Genomic DNA, 15,428 nt, shown 5'->3' on the forward strand with positions numbered 1-15,428 from the left:
GAACGGCGAAGGCTGGCCAGCTTCATCTGCTGGCTGCGTTGCTGCAAGGCAAAGGCCGGCCCACTTCATCGGCAGCTGTTGTTTTGCTGCAAGGCCTGTGCCGGCTGGATCGTCTGCAGCTGTTTTCTGCAACGGCCTGGTTCTGCAGGCTGTGTTTGCCTGCTGCCTTTGCCATGCCATGCCATGCCCACTGCCCCTGTTCACCAGCCCCATTCAATTTCTGCTTTGACCCCCCCCCCCCTGTTCATTGCCATGTGCGCCAGGATCAAGGCAACAGTTTGCAAGCTGCGAGAACTGCCCTGTTGTCAGCTACAACACGGGCCTGCAGTGGCGGCCCGTGCACTGTGTTTGCGTCCAACCATTCATCCATCCATTCGTTGTGTTCATTGCGTGTGCCACTTGAGCTGGCACGGAGACTGCGTTTGTGCAGCCCATGCACCGTTGTGGTTCACTGCGTTCAGTTCAAACCATTCATCCATCCATTCGTTGTGTTCATTGCGTGTGCCACTTGAGCTGGCACGGAGACTACGTTTGTGCAGCCCATGCACCGTTGTGGTTCACTGCGTTCAGTTCAAAAGGGAAGGCCTTGGACTGCGTGTGAGCAGCCGGCCACGTTCCCTGTCACCTGCATTGTTTGAGTCAGAGACTGCATGCGAGCAGCCTGGCTCCCTGCTAACTGCTTTCTTTTTGCAGAGTTCATTGATCCTGGGCCATGGTTTCGTGTAAAATTTGTAAGTTAAGGTAAGATGCACTGTAAATATGAGTGCGCCCCCGGCATGTCTGTCCTAGCGCCGGCAATTTTATTTAAGTCGTCCGTGTGAGTGAGTTTGTTTAGGTAGTTACTCAGCCCTCAGGTTATTTATTTTGGGGACACGAATACCATGAATGTCGCACTCAGGGATCCGTAGGTAAAATGTACTAGGGGAAAACTACACATGATGGCACACGAAAATTTGACGACTCGGGACGAGTCTGTAAAAAGGGGAGGGGGTAGTGTAGTGGTTGACGAAATTCACAAACCACCATTCAGGTCCCTTAGGTGAGATATCTCTGTAAGTATATGTGTAGTTAGGCCCAAACCCGTTGTTTAGAGGGAAGAAATGTCATTTATGCGGGCTGCGACCCTTTTAGATAGCCGTTTTTCTTTTACTATCTTTATTTTGGACCAGCCGCCATTACTACCACCACCAACCACGTCTCAACAGCCATCACACAACAACCACCAACCACAACGCCGCTTCACAACAACAGCCACGACCTTTACCGTCACAACTCGCCACCATCGCATCACCACCATTCTTGCGCCACTTGTGGGCACCGATACTGGACTCGTGCAGGGCGCGCACCGAGCAGCGTGTTCAGAAACATCACAGACTTTCCGAAGAAAACGGATCAAAAACGACTCACGCCCACTTCTGTTCCGTCCTATATATATATATATATATATATATATATATATATATATATATATATATATATATATATATATATATATATATATATATATATATATATATATATATATATATATATATATATATATATATATATATATATATATATTGTTACGGCTGTGGAAATTCGCTTTACACCATAAAGGACCCTCAGGTGAGATATCTTCATAGGTACATTTGTAGTTATCCCAAACCCGTTGTATAGAGGGAATTTATGTGATCCATCTGGGCTGCGACACTTTGAGTTAGTCGTTTTTCTTTTTCTATCTTTTATTTCAAACACACAACATTTCAACAACCACGCCATCCCCATTACAGCGCCAACCACACTGCAACCACGCCACCTCCACCATCTACGCTACTACATCTTCGCCACTACGTTCGCTTCCGAACGGCAAACAAAGGCGCCAAGGAGGTAACTGTGAGGATGCGCAGGTTTCCCCGCCTGTTTCTCCCGTTCGACTTCCCCGCGCTTTGCAGTGGAGGAGGGGCGATGCAGGTCAAAGGTCAGAGGTCATGTGAAGGAGGGGTCTCATTTTGGGGGAATAACTCTGGCCCAGAGCCATATATATATATATTTATATATATATATATACATATATACATATGTGTGTATATATATATATATATATATATATATATATATATATATATATATATATATATATATATACGTACATACACCGTATGATTTCTCCTATCGGTAAACCACGACGGGCAAAACTTCTCTTCTTTTTCTCCACGGCTCACCACCCACTCTTATCCTTCCCCACCCCCGCGGGTCGAGGAAACTGCTCTGAGGGACTCGCCTCCGGATTTGACGAGGGGCGAACATCCCATCTGGCTGGGTGGGGCCGCCCCTGAGGTGGTCATCCTCCTGATTGGATGAGGCGTCTTGGGGGGGTGTGTCGAGACGTCTCGGAGGCCCACCCCCCGAAGAGGCTCCATATGTATATATATGACCGTTTTTACAGCCATTTTTCCATGCTGTGCAGGGGTTTGGCTTTTTCTTGAGGCAATGTTTTATGGCCGGATGCCCTTCCTGACACCAACCCTGGTCGCCTCTTACGACACACAGGGATATGGTACACCTATTCTTACCGGGACCAGTACACTGGCACTCATTTCGCCGACCTCGGAAAGATGACAGGCTGAGTCAACCCCCTGGTGAAATTCGCAAACCACCATTCAGGTCCCGTAGGTGAGATATCTCTGTAAGTATATGTGTAGTTAGCCCAAACCCGTTGTTTAGAGGGAATAAATGTCATTCATTCGGGCTGCGACCCTTTTAGATAGCCGTTTTTCTTTTACTATCTTTATTTTGGACCAACCGCCATTACTACCACCACACCCACCACCAACCGCATCTTGACAACCACAGCCACCTTCTCCAGAACCGCCTTCACAACATCCACCTTCTCCACAACCGCTTTCACACACCAACCACCAACCGCAACGCCGCTTCACAACAACAGCAACGCCAACAGCCACGACCTTTACCGTCACATCTCGCTCTCGCAACCATCGCATCACCGCCGTTCCCGCGCCGCTTGTGGGCACCGATCCAGGACTCGTACAGGGCGCGCACCGAGCAGCGGGTGCAAAAACACCATCCTTTCCGAGAAATCGGATCAAGAATGATTCACGCCCACTTCTGTTCCGTCCTATCAGTGAGTGTGGGGCGATTTGGCCCCGCCTCCAGGCGCGTCGGAGTATAATCGCTATATGCAGATTCGCGGATCAAGAATGATTCACGCCCACTTTTCCTCTGTCCAATGGGGAGCGTGGCTCCGCCCCCGAGCCGTTCCTGATCCAAAAATCTGCATATGATTTCTCCTGTCGGACTATAAAGCACCGAGCGCGGAGCGAATCGAGGCAGTTGGGAAGAGTAAGAGAGTTGGGAAGAGTTAAAGAGTTGAGCAGTTGGAAAGAGTCGAGCAGTTGGGAAGAGTTGAAGAGTCGGGCAGTTGGGAGAGTTGAGAAGAGGAAAGAGTTGGAGAGTTGTGGCGGCGGCGAAATCAGTCGAGAGAGTGTCTGTTGGGGTCCGGAGAGGCTGGAGAAGCCAAGAAGCTTTGTGGAGGTCTGCGCTCGTGTCAGAGTCGGGGAGCTGCGGAGAGGGGAGGCCGGTAACGCGGTCGAGGTCGCAGTGGCGTCGCTCGTCACGGGACCCAAGCCAGCCAGATATCCTCCTTCCCCCGAGCATCAACAGCCCCCCCTGTTTCCCCCCGCGCTGAGATAGTGTGAGAAGGGGGCCCCGTTCCCACCCCATTCCAGGCAGTGCCAGCGAGGCCCGCGGAGTCGGGGCGCCGCCGCCATTTTGCGGCTCATCACCAGACGGGTAGGCTCGACGCGGTCTCGGCCCCAGGCCCGTCTGCCCCCTTGTCGTTGAGGGTGGCCCCTTTTTCTTTTGCTTTGGAGTATATGTGTTGTCCGCGCCGTCTGTGAAGTAAAACTGTGCAAGTGTTGCCGTGTGCTCGCGTAGTCGGTAGTAGATCTGCATTGTGTTTCTTTTGTTGCATTTGCTTTTTGTGCAGAATTGTCGTGTTACTTTTACATTTGCTTTTGGTGCATAATTGTTGTGATTGTATATGTGTGCTTTCCGTTTGCCGCGGAATAAATGTGCTTTATGTTGAACTGTTTTTCCCGTTTCGCTTCGTCTTTTCTTTTATTGAATCTCCATCTTACTTCACGTAAAGGGTTGGTCGTGGGCTAAATACGCCCAATAATTAATCGAACCGTCGAGGTTGACGATAACACCGCTCGGTTATCCCGATAATACGGAACGGGGCGCTTAAAGTGGCCCGTGTCCGAAGTCGACCTGCGGCGAGGTGCGATCGCCCGGTCTACCCTCCGTGTGGGTACTTAGGTAGGTCGAATTTGGCGAGCAACCCTATCCCACGCGGGGGGCCGATTGGCACGATCGTGGTGAGGCCGAAAGGCCCACCCGTGACTAGTTCCCGGCGTTAGTCAGAGAGGGTCACGACGGGATTGTCCGTCCGGTGGGCGACGTGCCGCGATTCGAGTTACGTGGCCGCTCGCACGCCGGCGGGCGCGAATCCGCAACGATATATATATATATATATATATATATATATATATATATATATATATATATATATATATATAGATATATATATATATAGATATATATATATATATAGATATATATATATAGATATATATATATATATATATATATATATATATATATATATATATATATATATATATATATATATATATATATATATATATATATATATATATATTTATAGATATAGATGTATACTGTATAGATATATATATATATAGACATAAATATAGATATATACTTTATATCTATATATATATATATATATATATATATATATATATATATATATATATATATATATATATATAGAGAGATAGAGATACACACACACACACACACACACACACACACACACACACACACACACACACACACACACACACACACACACACACACACACACACACACACACACACACACACACACATACACTTTTCTCCATACTCATTGTGGTACGCAGTGACACAAAACATCAGAATGACTCCTTTTCTCATTCAAACTGATTGAATGAGTGACTTTTATATTGCAGGCACCTGCAACTCACCACAGGTGAGTTCAATTCCAAAGTAAAGGAGAATCACCTGCTTGAAATCTAATTATTTCTAACAACTTCTAAAAGGTGTTAATAATATTGTTCAGGCCATTTTCGGATTTCTTTGTGGAATATGCTAAGATTTCGTAATTTTTTCAGCTTTTCTTGTTTTGTTTCACTGCAAACCAAGGAAATACATATGTGGATACCAAAAGATTTTTTTAAATTTCAAAAATTTTCTTTGAAGAAATGGTGCATTATTTGAAAAAAGTGCAAGGGTGCCAATATTTTTGATCACGGCACTGTATATCCATTTGCATTTTAATAACGGCCTTATATTTATTTACTGTATTGGAAGGTTATCGTCCATGGGCCCAGGCATATATCGGTACCATCTGAGGAAACCAAACTTTTGGGCTACTAAGTCATTGGTAGGGACTATATGATTATTTCAATATGTGATAACCATTCCAGTAGAGCAGCTTAGTGTATGTATTTTGCATTTTTACCATTCTGAGATGTTGACGTCTGGGGGGGGGGGGGGGGGGGAATAAAAAAAAAAACAAAAAAAACCAAGGACCACTGGGAGGAAGTGGCAGAGCTGAAGTCCACGCAGGAGGAATCAGACACCCGAATGCTTCTTCATGCTCTGCATGCACCAGAGGCTGGGTACAAGGCTGTGGTGATCACTGCCGAAGATACAGATGTCCTCGTGCTGTATCTTGCCTTCAATGAGGACATCCCATCCCCCGTGTATCAGAAGTGTGGTACACAAACCCGCACACGGTTCCTAGACATTGACAAGCTTGCTAGATCGATGGGAGACAGTGTCTGTGATGCCCTGGTTGGACTGCACGTGTTCTCCGGTTGTGATACAGTCAGTGCCTTTTCAGGCCGGGGAAAGATGGGTGCCTTGAAGCAAATGAAGTCGGATAAGACCTACCAAGAGGCCTTCATTCAGCTCGGTCATTCATGGGAAGTATCCACCAAGCTCTTTCAGAAGCTGCAAGAGGTCACCTGCCACATGTACGTGCCGTCAACTAACACCACGAAAGTCAATGAACTCCGACATCAACTCTTCTGTGCCAGACGGGGAGAGATAGAGTCCAGTCAGCTTCCACCATGTGAAGACTGCCTCTTCATGCACGTCCTCCGTGCAAACTACCAAACTGCTATTTGGAGGCGCTGGCTGCAATGCCAACCCTATGTTCCAAGTCCCAAGGGTTGTGGATGGACCACTGATGATGGGAAGCTGGCCATCGAGTGGATGCACGGTTCTCCAGCACCGGATGCAGTGTTGCAACTGCTTTCCTGCAAGTGTGGACGGCCGTGCAAACTCCCATACTGCACGTGCCTTGCCAATAGCCTGAAGTGCAATGACATGTGCAAGTTGCGAACCTGCAGCAACCAGCCCGCTGATGTCGAGGAAGAGGTTGTAGACCTCGAGGTCTCTGATGCTGATAACAGTGATGAAGACTAGACTACTGATCCATGGTGTGAATGTTTTGGCACAATCACAAGGACATTCATGGCTACAAATATGCATGAGTAAAACATAGTACATAAACATGCCACAGTAGCATGGTGAAATTTGGGTTATCTGTAAATTTCACATTTTGGACGCTTGTTGGAACTAGGGTAGGGGAAGGGCAATTCCTTTAACTGTGGTAAAAATTTGTAAAATGTTCATAAATGTTTTCCTCATACAACATGTGCATGATGTAGGTTACTGCAGTTCAGTAGCACTACCCAGGGAACTTGTATGACAATATTATAAATTAAAATGCACTGAAAATCACTAATCAGCAACATTTTGATAGGCCCTATTGTTTGCCCCTTTCTGCCATAAAACAAATTCTGCCTTCAGGAATGACAGAAAGGATTATTCGGATGGTATAAATAAAGCATTTCAGACATGTATTTGTGGTTTTGCAGTTCATTCTAGCCCCATGTGGAAACAGCAATTGCATCATTAGTGAATGTTTCTGAGTTTGCCTTTTCGCTTTCATTATGCGGAGGGTGGGTACATTCCAGAGATGAAGCCTGGTGTTGGCGCAGTGGTTAGGGCAGTGGCTTGGGACCCAAAAGGTCCTGAGTTCAAGCCCTGTTGGGACACTGAATTAATATATGTATATGTATGTATATGTGTATATAGATATGTATATGTATATATGTATGTATATATATATATATATGTATGTATATAGATATATATGTATGTATATGTATATATATATATATATATATATATATATATATATATATATATATGTATATGTATATATATGTATGTAGATATATATGTATATGTATATGTATATGTATATGTATATGTATATGTATATGTATATATATATATATGTATATATATATATATATATATATATATATATATATATATATATATATATATATATATATATATATATAAAAACCAAGTCGAAAACACAAGGGGGTTGACTCAGCCTGCCATCCTTCCGAGGTCGGCGAAATGAGTACCAGTTGTACTGGGCCCGGTGTATGCCCCGGTTAGAATAGGTGTACCATATCCCTGTGTGTCGTAAGAGGCGACCAGGGTTGCGTCAGGAAGGGCATCCGGCGTAAAAACCTATGCCAAATCATTATGCGGACAACAAAACGAACTTCCATACCGGATCGGTCGAGGCCCGGTTTACCAATGACCGCCACCGGTACCGGTGGTCAGCAGGGTACCAGTGGAAATTAGAGCGAAATGGAGACGGTTGATCCGCTGTGGCGACCCCTAACGGGAGCTAGCCGAAAGAAGAAGAAGAGGGTACATTCCAGAGATGATAACTACCAATAAGCTGCCAGTCTGCAACGGTTATCACATCAAAATATGATCTATATATATATATACACCAATTCAAAAATCATAACGAGGATTGGTTTCCTTAGATGGTACCGACAAGTGGAATTTCTGGCCCGGGCCCATGGACTATTACCAGTCTGCCAAGTAAAACACCCCTCTTCCCCAAAAACAGATTGTCTTTCCAAATTATCTTTATTCAGTCGAATATAATTATCTATTATCCCATTTAGCTTAATAGAAGCACCCGCTCCCTATGGGAGCCGTCAAGAGGGTCATGTTAATGCCTATTTTACTCCAAGGGGTCCCAGGATATACACACTCAAAAAATGGTTGCGATCGGTTCAGCCGTTTTTGCGGTCCTGGGAACAGATGGACGTACAGACTGTGAATTACAGGAAGATCATTATGAAGGGATTCTCATGTATAAATAATTATATGATGGCGTCTGAAAGTCTGGCTGGAAGCTGGAGTCTAGTTTCAATGGCCGGTGTGCTTCGACAATCCATATGTCTGCTTGAATTATTATCACCTTCTGATTGTAAATTGTTCTCCAGCCTTTGATTTCAATCTGACCTCTGAATGGCTGCTGCAAAAAACAGGCTTTGAGTAACCTCTTCCCTGACCCCATAAAGTCAAGCCTTAGCAGCTACCTTGTCTTGAAAATTACCAGATATCATCCCATGAGCTCACCCTCCCCACTCTTGCTTATTATAAAAGAAACTCCAGATCCACGTACTGATAGAATTTGAGAATAGAGCATGTTGCTTGCTTGTGTTATTGAATTTCCTCTGATTCTCCATATGGATATGTATTAAATAAATGGTTCAACTGTACAAGAGGAATTAAGTATTCCTCGAAACCTCGCTGGGGTCTTAATTCGCCATTTTGTTTGGCCGGCTCAACAATGTCTTGAGTTGGAACAGGCTGAAACGTTTTATTATTGCTAAAGCGTTCAAAATGTTTTTTCACTTTCCTCACTCGTATTATCGAATGCCTGATCTTCATACTTATGAATGATTGTATGCATTGCTTTTTTAAGTGCTACAGTTTTCAAATTAGGAACTTGGAGCGATTCCATGCATTATATGATGTGATCTTCCACGATCTTCTCTCACGGGCGAATTAAAGTATATAATTGAAATATAATTTCAGTTTGGAGGATCGGATCACATGGGTTAATAACTCAAAATTTGGAGTGATATCTGAAAATGTTAAGAAATTGGCGATGCTTAGTTTTTTTTGCGGGTATGTGCCATCACCAATCAGCTTGCTATGGCTTGCCAAGTCAGCCGTTCCTTTTCAACCGTTTAACTTGAAGTGCTTACTTGAGTGCTTGAATCACTTGCCAAGTGCCTTACAGTCGATAGCAGTACAGTTTGTCTCGATTGGGATGTACAGTCAGCAGTTGCTACGTGGTAGAGGTACTTAGACACCACATCCACACATGGATGTGGTACATATGGGTAGATTTGGATCTGTAAAGGGACTTTGTGGGTGTGTGTGCATACCTGCACGCTTGGTTATGGATGCCGTGGTGGCAAAGTCATCCCGTATCTTATGATGATGGGTGGTGGACAGCCTGGTGTTGGCTTAGTGGTGAGGGTGGCGGCTTGGGATCCTAGGGTCCTGAGTTCAAGCCCCGTTGGTTGCTGAATTAATACACCAGGGGTTGACTCAGCCTGTCATCCTTTCGAGGTCGGCGATATGAGTACCGGTGTGTACTGGGAGAAGGGCACTGCATCAGCGACACAGTCGCGCTTCCAAGAAATGATAGCTACCCCGGCAGCTAAGCTGCCATACGCAAAAAGATGGGTGGTGGAGATTTTTACTTTTAACCTCAGCAGCGTATGAACGATCACGTTTTCCTTTGTCCTCCTGACTGTTTCTAAAGCCATCAGTTATTTTATATGAACTGGGTGTGCTTTGGAAAGGTTGTAGGGTTTCTCTCTGTGAGTTTCAAATCAAAATATATTTGATGACACCCGATATCCGAGCTGTTTGTTGCATTAACATGTTTTCTAAATTACAGAGCCAATTCTTTCCACCTATCACATGACGATTGGCAGCTGTTTATAAAGATTAATGTTTATGCACATCTCCCTGAAACGTCGATAATGCAACGTTGTTTTTTTTTTATATTTGTTTCTTGAAATTCCCCCAAAACAAGGGTGAAAGCTACTCAAGGTTTTTGGGTTGTGTACAGGACACTGACTCCAATCTGCCAATTCCAGAAAAATTGCCGACATCAGCCAAGCACTAATATCGTGTGTGTGTGTGTGTGTGTGTGTGTGTGTGTGTGTGTGTGTGTGTGTGTGTGTGTGTGTGTGTGTGTGTGTTTAATTTTTCATGTGACCTTTAATGGAGATCAAAAGATAAGTGGGTGGAGGCATATCCATTGACACATTCACATCAAATTCTATTTTCGTTATTGATTGATTTTTAAATAATTCCACAGTTTTGCCAGGTTTGCTGTTGGATTATCACAGGGCTTTCATTTTATGCCTTGGAAGTCTTAAGGTATTCTTGATCATGTATTACCATGATATTATGTACAATACTATTATATCCGAACAAACTAAAACAAGGGTGCAGTTTTCTTACACATGGTATAAAGAATTTGGTTCTTAGTTCCATTTTGTTACACTTTGAGGATAAATATTACTACTTTTTTTTTTCCTTCTATTTTCTGATATTGTCAAGTCTGGTGACTGATTGTAACCTGCTGGAGTCTATCCACCAGTAATAAACTGTACCTAAACCAAATGTTTTGTTATTTGCATGCTGGAGGAGATTGTATCTGCCTGCAGCCCCTCCCACAGAGATGGGAAAGCCTCAACAAATTGCTCTCCTCGTCACGTCTCCAGCAACCGCCGCAAATGGCTCACATCACCCCAGGAGATTCCATTTGCAACCCCCAACCATCAGGTGGAAGCCAGGTAGGGCTTGCTTTTATTAATTTCCTTCAAGTAGCATATTTATTTTTCCAGTGTGTTAAGTGAAGGTAAAATGGATCCATGTGTATTGGTGTTCACTGTTCAAACTACAGTATTTACCTTTTTAAAATAAGCCAGCAACGGTGTGTTTTCTTTAGTCTTTCTTTATAAATTTCAAATGTAACCCTCTTTATTGCCATTTCAACTTGTGTCTTCACCTAATATTTATGTATTTATTAATTAATTAATTTAATACCTCCACCACCGAAGGTGAAGGAGGTTATGTTTTCACCCCTCTGTTTGTTTGTCTTTCTGTCTGTTTGTCTGTCTGTCTGTTTGTCTGCCTGTGTGCAGGATATCTTAAAAAGTTGTGGATGTATCAGCATGAAATTTTGTGGGCAGGTTGGGTGTGTGACAAGGGTGAACCGATTCGATTTTGGTAAAGATCCAGATCCGGATCCGACAACTATAATGTTTAAAGTGATTCTTCACCATTGAGAGATAGGGCTAAACTAATATATAGCACGATATCTCAAAAAGGTTGTGGATGGATTTTGATGAAGATCCGAATCCAGATCTGGATACGACAGTTTTTAATTTTAAAGTGATTCTTCACCATTGAGAGATTTGGCCAAAAACAATATATAGCATGATATTTCAAAAATGTATTGGGCCAGATATGTTCTCGTGGATCAGGCATTACATGGCAGAGGTATGTGCTCTACCGAGTGCCCTTCTAGTTTATTACTTCGTTAGTTTGGTTTGGGTTTTATCCCCTGTTTAGGCTTGGTTCAGTTGTTGACCCCTTTGAAGTTTTCATCCTTTTAAAAGTCCCACATATTTTTCCTTGATTTGTGCACAAGTTTTTGCTTTGCTTTCCTCCAAAGGATGCACTCGCCTCCTGAGAAGGATGGGGGTAGCAGGAGCTGCGATTCCCCACGCTCAGGCTCTCCGGATTTGGGGCCTGTATTGCGTGCATGTCAGGATCTGAGGGATGCTGAGCAAACAAGCAGTGTTGCAAACAGGTCTCCTGGCACGCACAAACACAGGAGTAGCAAAAACTCTCAAGGTAAGATGTTTTTTCTACTCCCCATTCCAACAATGTGAATGTTCACAATTGGAGTGAATTTTGGTGAAAATAATCTTACTGTTATATTGAATATGAATGGTGTTAAAAATGTATTCCACTGGTGCTAAAGCTTTTTTCATGAGTAATCTGTCTGCAAAGTCACAAATCAAAGCAAAATGCCACTCTCAGGAAAATCAAGGCCTGAACACGATGGCTCATGTGGAGAGGTGAATGAGGAAGGGAGGCGCCATCCATCGCCTATCACCACACCCTTGAGTTCTTGGCCGACCCGAAGATCCTCTTCTGTCCCTCCCGCTGACCGTTGCCAGCCCGCAGTACTCGGTAACTCAGAAACTTTACATATTCGTGAGGACTTGTGCAGATCTCAGCCATGATGCCAATGGTATTGTAACAGCTGGTTGAGGAAGTCATTCAGTTTTTGGGGCCTGATTATTTTTCACTTTTAGGGAAACAAACGGCTTCAATTTCAGCCTCACCACGGAAGGACAGTCATACTGCACAGCAACGAGATTCTGTGCTGCCTGGATATGGCCAGTTCCACAAGAAGGAGGAAGGGCAATCCGCAAGGTTGAGGAAGAGTGTAATTAATTATGGATCAATGACATTCTCATAAATATAATGTTTTGAGGCTACTATGAGAGGGGTATTATTCGCTAACTTTCAAGTTGTAGATTGCAAAAATAATTATCCTGCCTTAAAAGAAGTTGATTAACTCTTTTTATTCAACAGCTGTTTGAATTATTTGATGACATAATTTATTTATTCTCAGTCATTTGTTTTGGGATTATGGTCTCTCTTCCCTTGGCATATGTGCATACATAGAATGTCAGCCAGTTTTACCTATTTCTCAACATCTCTGGTGTTTTCTCAGCAGTACAGTTATTGGTTCACGAGTCAGTAAGTAACCACTATATTCGTTATGGGTGTGTCTGTCTGTCTGTCCCGAGCATGTCTGTACAGAGGTCTGTCTGTATGTCTGTCTGTCTGTCCCAAGCATAGCTCCGTGGATTTTGATCCGATCCTGATAAAATTTGGGTGGGAGGTTTATATCATGATCTAGTTGTGTTTTCCTGAGAATGGGCGTGCTGCGCCAATTATGGGCGGAGCCACGCCCAAAAAACATGTGTTTTTAGGGGGTAGCCGATTTCAAGTTACATCTTCTCCGAGGGGGTTTGTCCAATCTGACGGGGGTTTCGGTATTTGGTTAGCCCAATGGCACCTGCATAGCCCCACGGAGCTCAATTTTTCATTTTCGTCCCAAGGTCAAGGTCACAAGGTCACGAACTTAGAAAAATGTCAAAAAAATCAATAAAGTGGGCATCGAGCTCCTAGGGTTTTCAACTGTTTCGAATGAAAGTTGGTATGCAAGTAGTGCTCTTCGAGTACTACAACTTTCATCATTTACGTTTTTCCCGATTCCCACCAGTTTGCCCGTGGCGCCCCCTTCAAGTTTGTTTTTACGCTGATTTCATCAAAGTATGGATAATCCGAGGAATGCGAAATGCCATGTAGCCTATATGACGTTATATTGTTCCTGGAATGTCCCAGAGGAAGTTTTGCACCAAAGGTCATAATCCTTGACCTTTGACCTTTAAAGGCCACAAAGGTCAAATTTTCAAAGTTGTGGGAATCGAACCAGGTTTTCGACCTTCTTCGACGAACTAACTCCAATAAGCTATAGCACGTATCCTGTTTCCTTATTTTAATGTCCACAACATTGTTTTGTGACCTTTTAAAGGTTATGCAAAGGTCAAATTTTGAAAGTTGTTGAACGAAACTGGGTTTTCGACATTTTTCAGCTCATAACCTGTCACCCGTACCACATCACATGTTTATAACTTGGTCAAAAATTATCACACTGTCTCATCCTTGACTTCTGAAACAATTTACATCGTCAAATACCGCTCGTGAACCATTGTCGTCTTCAGACTTGTGTGTTAAAATAGTGGGCCTTATAACTATCCCTATTAGGTAGGTAGGTTTGGTGGTCATTCTTGACCAGGTGCCACGTCTGTTTCTGATGAGAATGTTTGCCTTGTCTCAGCTAGTCCTGAACTAGTTAATGCCAGATTTAACATGACTCGACTTGTGATCAATACCCTAGCTGCTTCCAAACCAGCAAGATCACTCATCAAAACCTCATGGATCATCCTGTGTTTGGGTCTACCTTTAACTAGTTCAGGTTCATGCTGGTGGAGACAAAATCATAATTCTGCATGTCCACAAGCATTTAGAATGAAATGCACTGGTTCGTTTGAGCACCGTCTTGCACAGCAAATTTATGTTCATCTCTACTCCCTTGATCTGTCCAGCCTGGAGCCAGTTGCCAGGCTGAGCATCAAGAAAAGGCTGAATTTGGCACTCAACCCATCTGCTTCTGGTATGACTGATTGATATGTATACGGTTACCTGTTTCTCTCTTCTCTCTTCTTCATATACTTGAGGAATTCTCACAAAACTTTCACATTTGTGCATCATAGAATTATTTTACTATCATAATAATATTTATTATTATGATTATGATATGTGGAAGTTTTGAAGCATAATGCACCTGAATGTGCTGTTTTGAAAAATAGAACTTGCTTACCGAAACGGAAACAAAGTGATCTTTTGCTGAGAGCCACATAACTATATGGGTATGTTTTATTTTGCCTCCGCTGACGAAGTCGCCGGAGGCATTATGTTTTCAGGTTGTCCATATGTATGTCCGTGCTAATTTTCTGTTTTCTCTGCAACTGCTTATCCGATTGACACAAAATTTTCACCATCGATGCGACTGCTCATGTCGAATGTTTTAATAATAATGATATCATAGGTTATTTGGTGTGGCAGCCATGTTGGAAAAAAGAAAAAACTTTGGACCTCTGTATCTCTGAAACCGCTCCATGGAAAAAAAAATGAAACTTGGCACATGTGAAGTATTTCCCACGGGAAATACTTCACAAATGCCAAGTGTGATTTTGTTTTTGACATCATGGATGGCTTCGTTATGACCTCATAATTGTATACATCGAACGCTTTATCCGATCAGTATGAAAAATGTAGAGGGTCATCTCAGGCTAAAAATTGATTATGTGTGGGTCATGGGTCATGTGGTTTTGCCACCATATTGTTTTTAATATAAAACCTTCAAAAATCTTCTTCTCCGAAACGGCTGAACAGATTGAGGTGAAACTTTACAGGTTTGATCGCCTATCCCAGAGGAACAATATGTTCCCTGCCTATGATGTCATCGGTCACATGGTTTGGCAGCTATGATTTTTTATTGAAGAATAAACCTTTAAAAACTTCTCCAGAATGAATTGACAGATCGAGGGAACATTTCACCCAGATGTTCCCCAAGCCTTGAGGATACCAGGGTGTTGACGAATAAGTAATAGGTCACATGATCTTGCTGCCATATTGGATTGAATGACAATCTTTTAAAAATTCTTTCTCTTGAACTGCTTCATCAATTGATGAGAAACATCGCAATTATGATCTCGTAGTCATTG

General features: G+C 43.1%; 1 protein-coding gene across 16 annotated transcripts in view; it reads left to right on the plus strand.

Moving 5' to 3' along the window:
* The window catches only part of MPHOSPH9 (M-phase phosphoprotein 9), a 135,556-nt gene that overhangs the window by 79,297 nt on the left and 40,831 nt on the right, over positions 1-15,428 (plus strand). For 13 of the 16 annotated variants that reach the window (XM_085878849.1, XM_085878851.1, XM_085878857.1 and 10 more), the window contains 5 exons: positions 10,719-10,847; positions 11,732-11,913; positions 12,103-12,255; positions 12,381-12,501; positions 14,247-14,314. In XM_085878849.1, coding sequence (XP_085734975.1) covers positions 10,719-10,847; positions 11,732-11,913; positions 12,103-12,255; positions 12,381-12,501; positions 14,247-14,314 — 653 coding nt within the window. The remainder of the gene's footprint in view (positions 1-10,718; positions 10,848-11,731; positions 11,914-12,102; positions 12,256-12,380; positions 12,502-14,246; positions 14,315-15,428) is intronic. The other 3 variants (XR_015057571.1, XR_015057570.1, XM_085878861.1) reach the window with 2 other exon arrangements.

This window comes from Eptatretus burgeri, chromosome 4, assembly GCF_056783735.1.
Source record: "Eptatretus burgeri isolate ZD-2024b chromosome 4, Ebu_testis_v1, whole genome shotgun sequence".
NCBI lineage: Eukaryota > Metazoa > Chordata > Myxini > Myxiniformes > Myxinidae > Eptatretus > Eptatretus burgeri.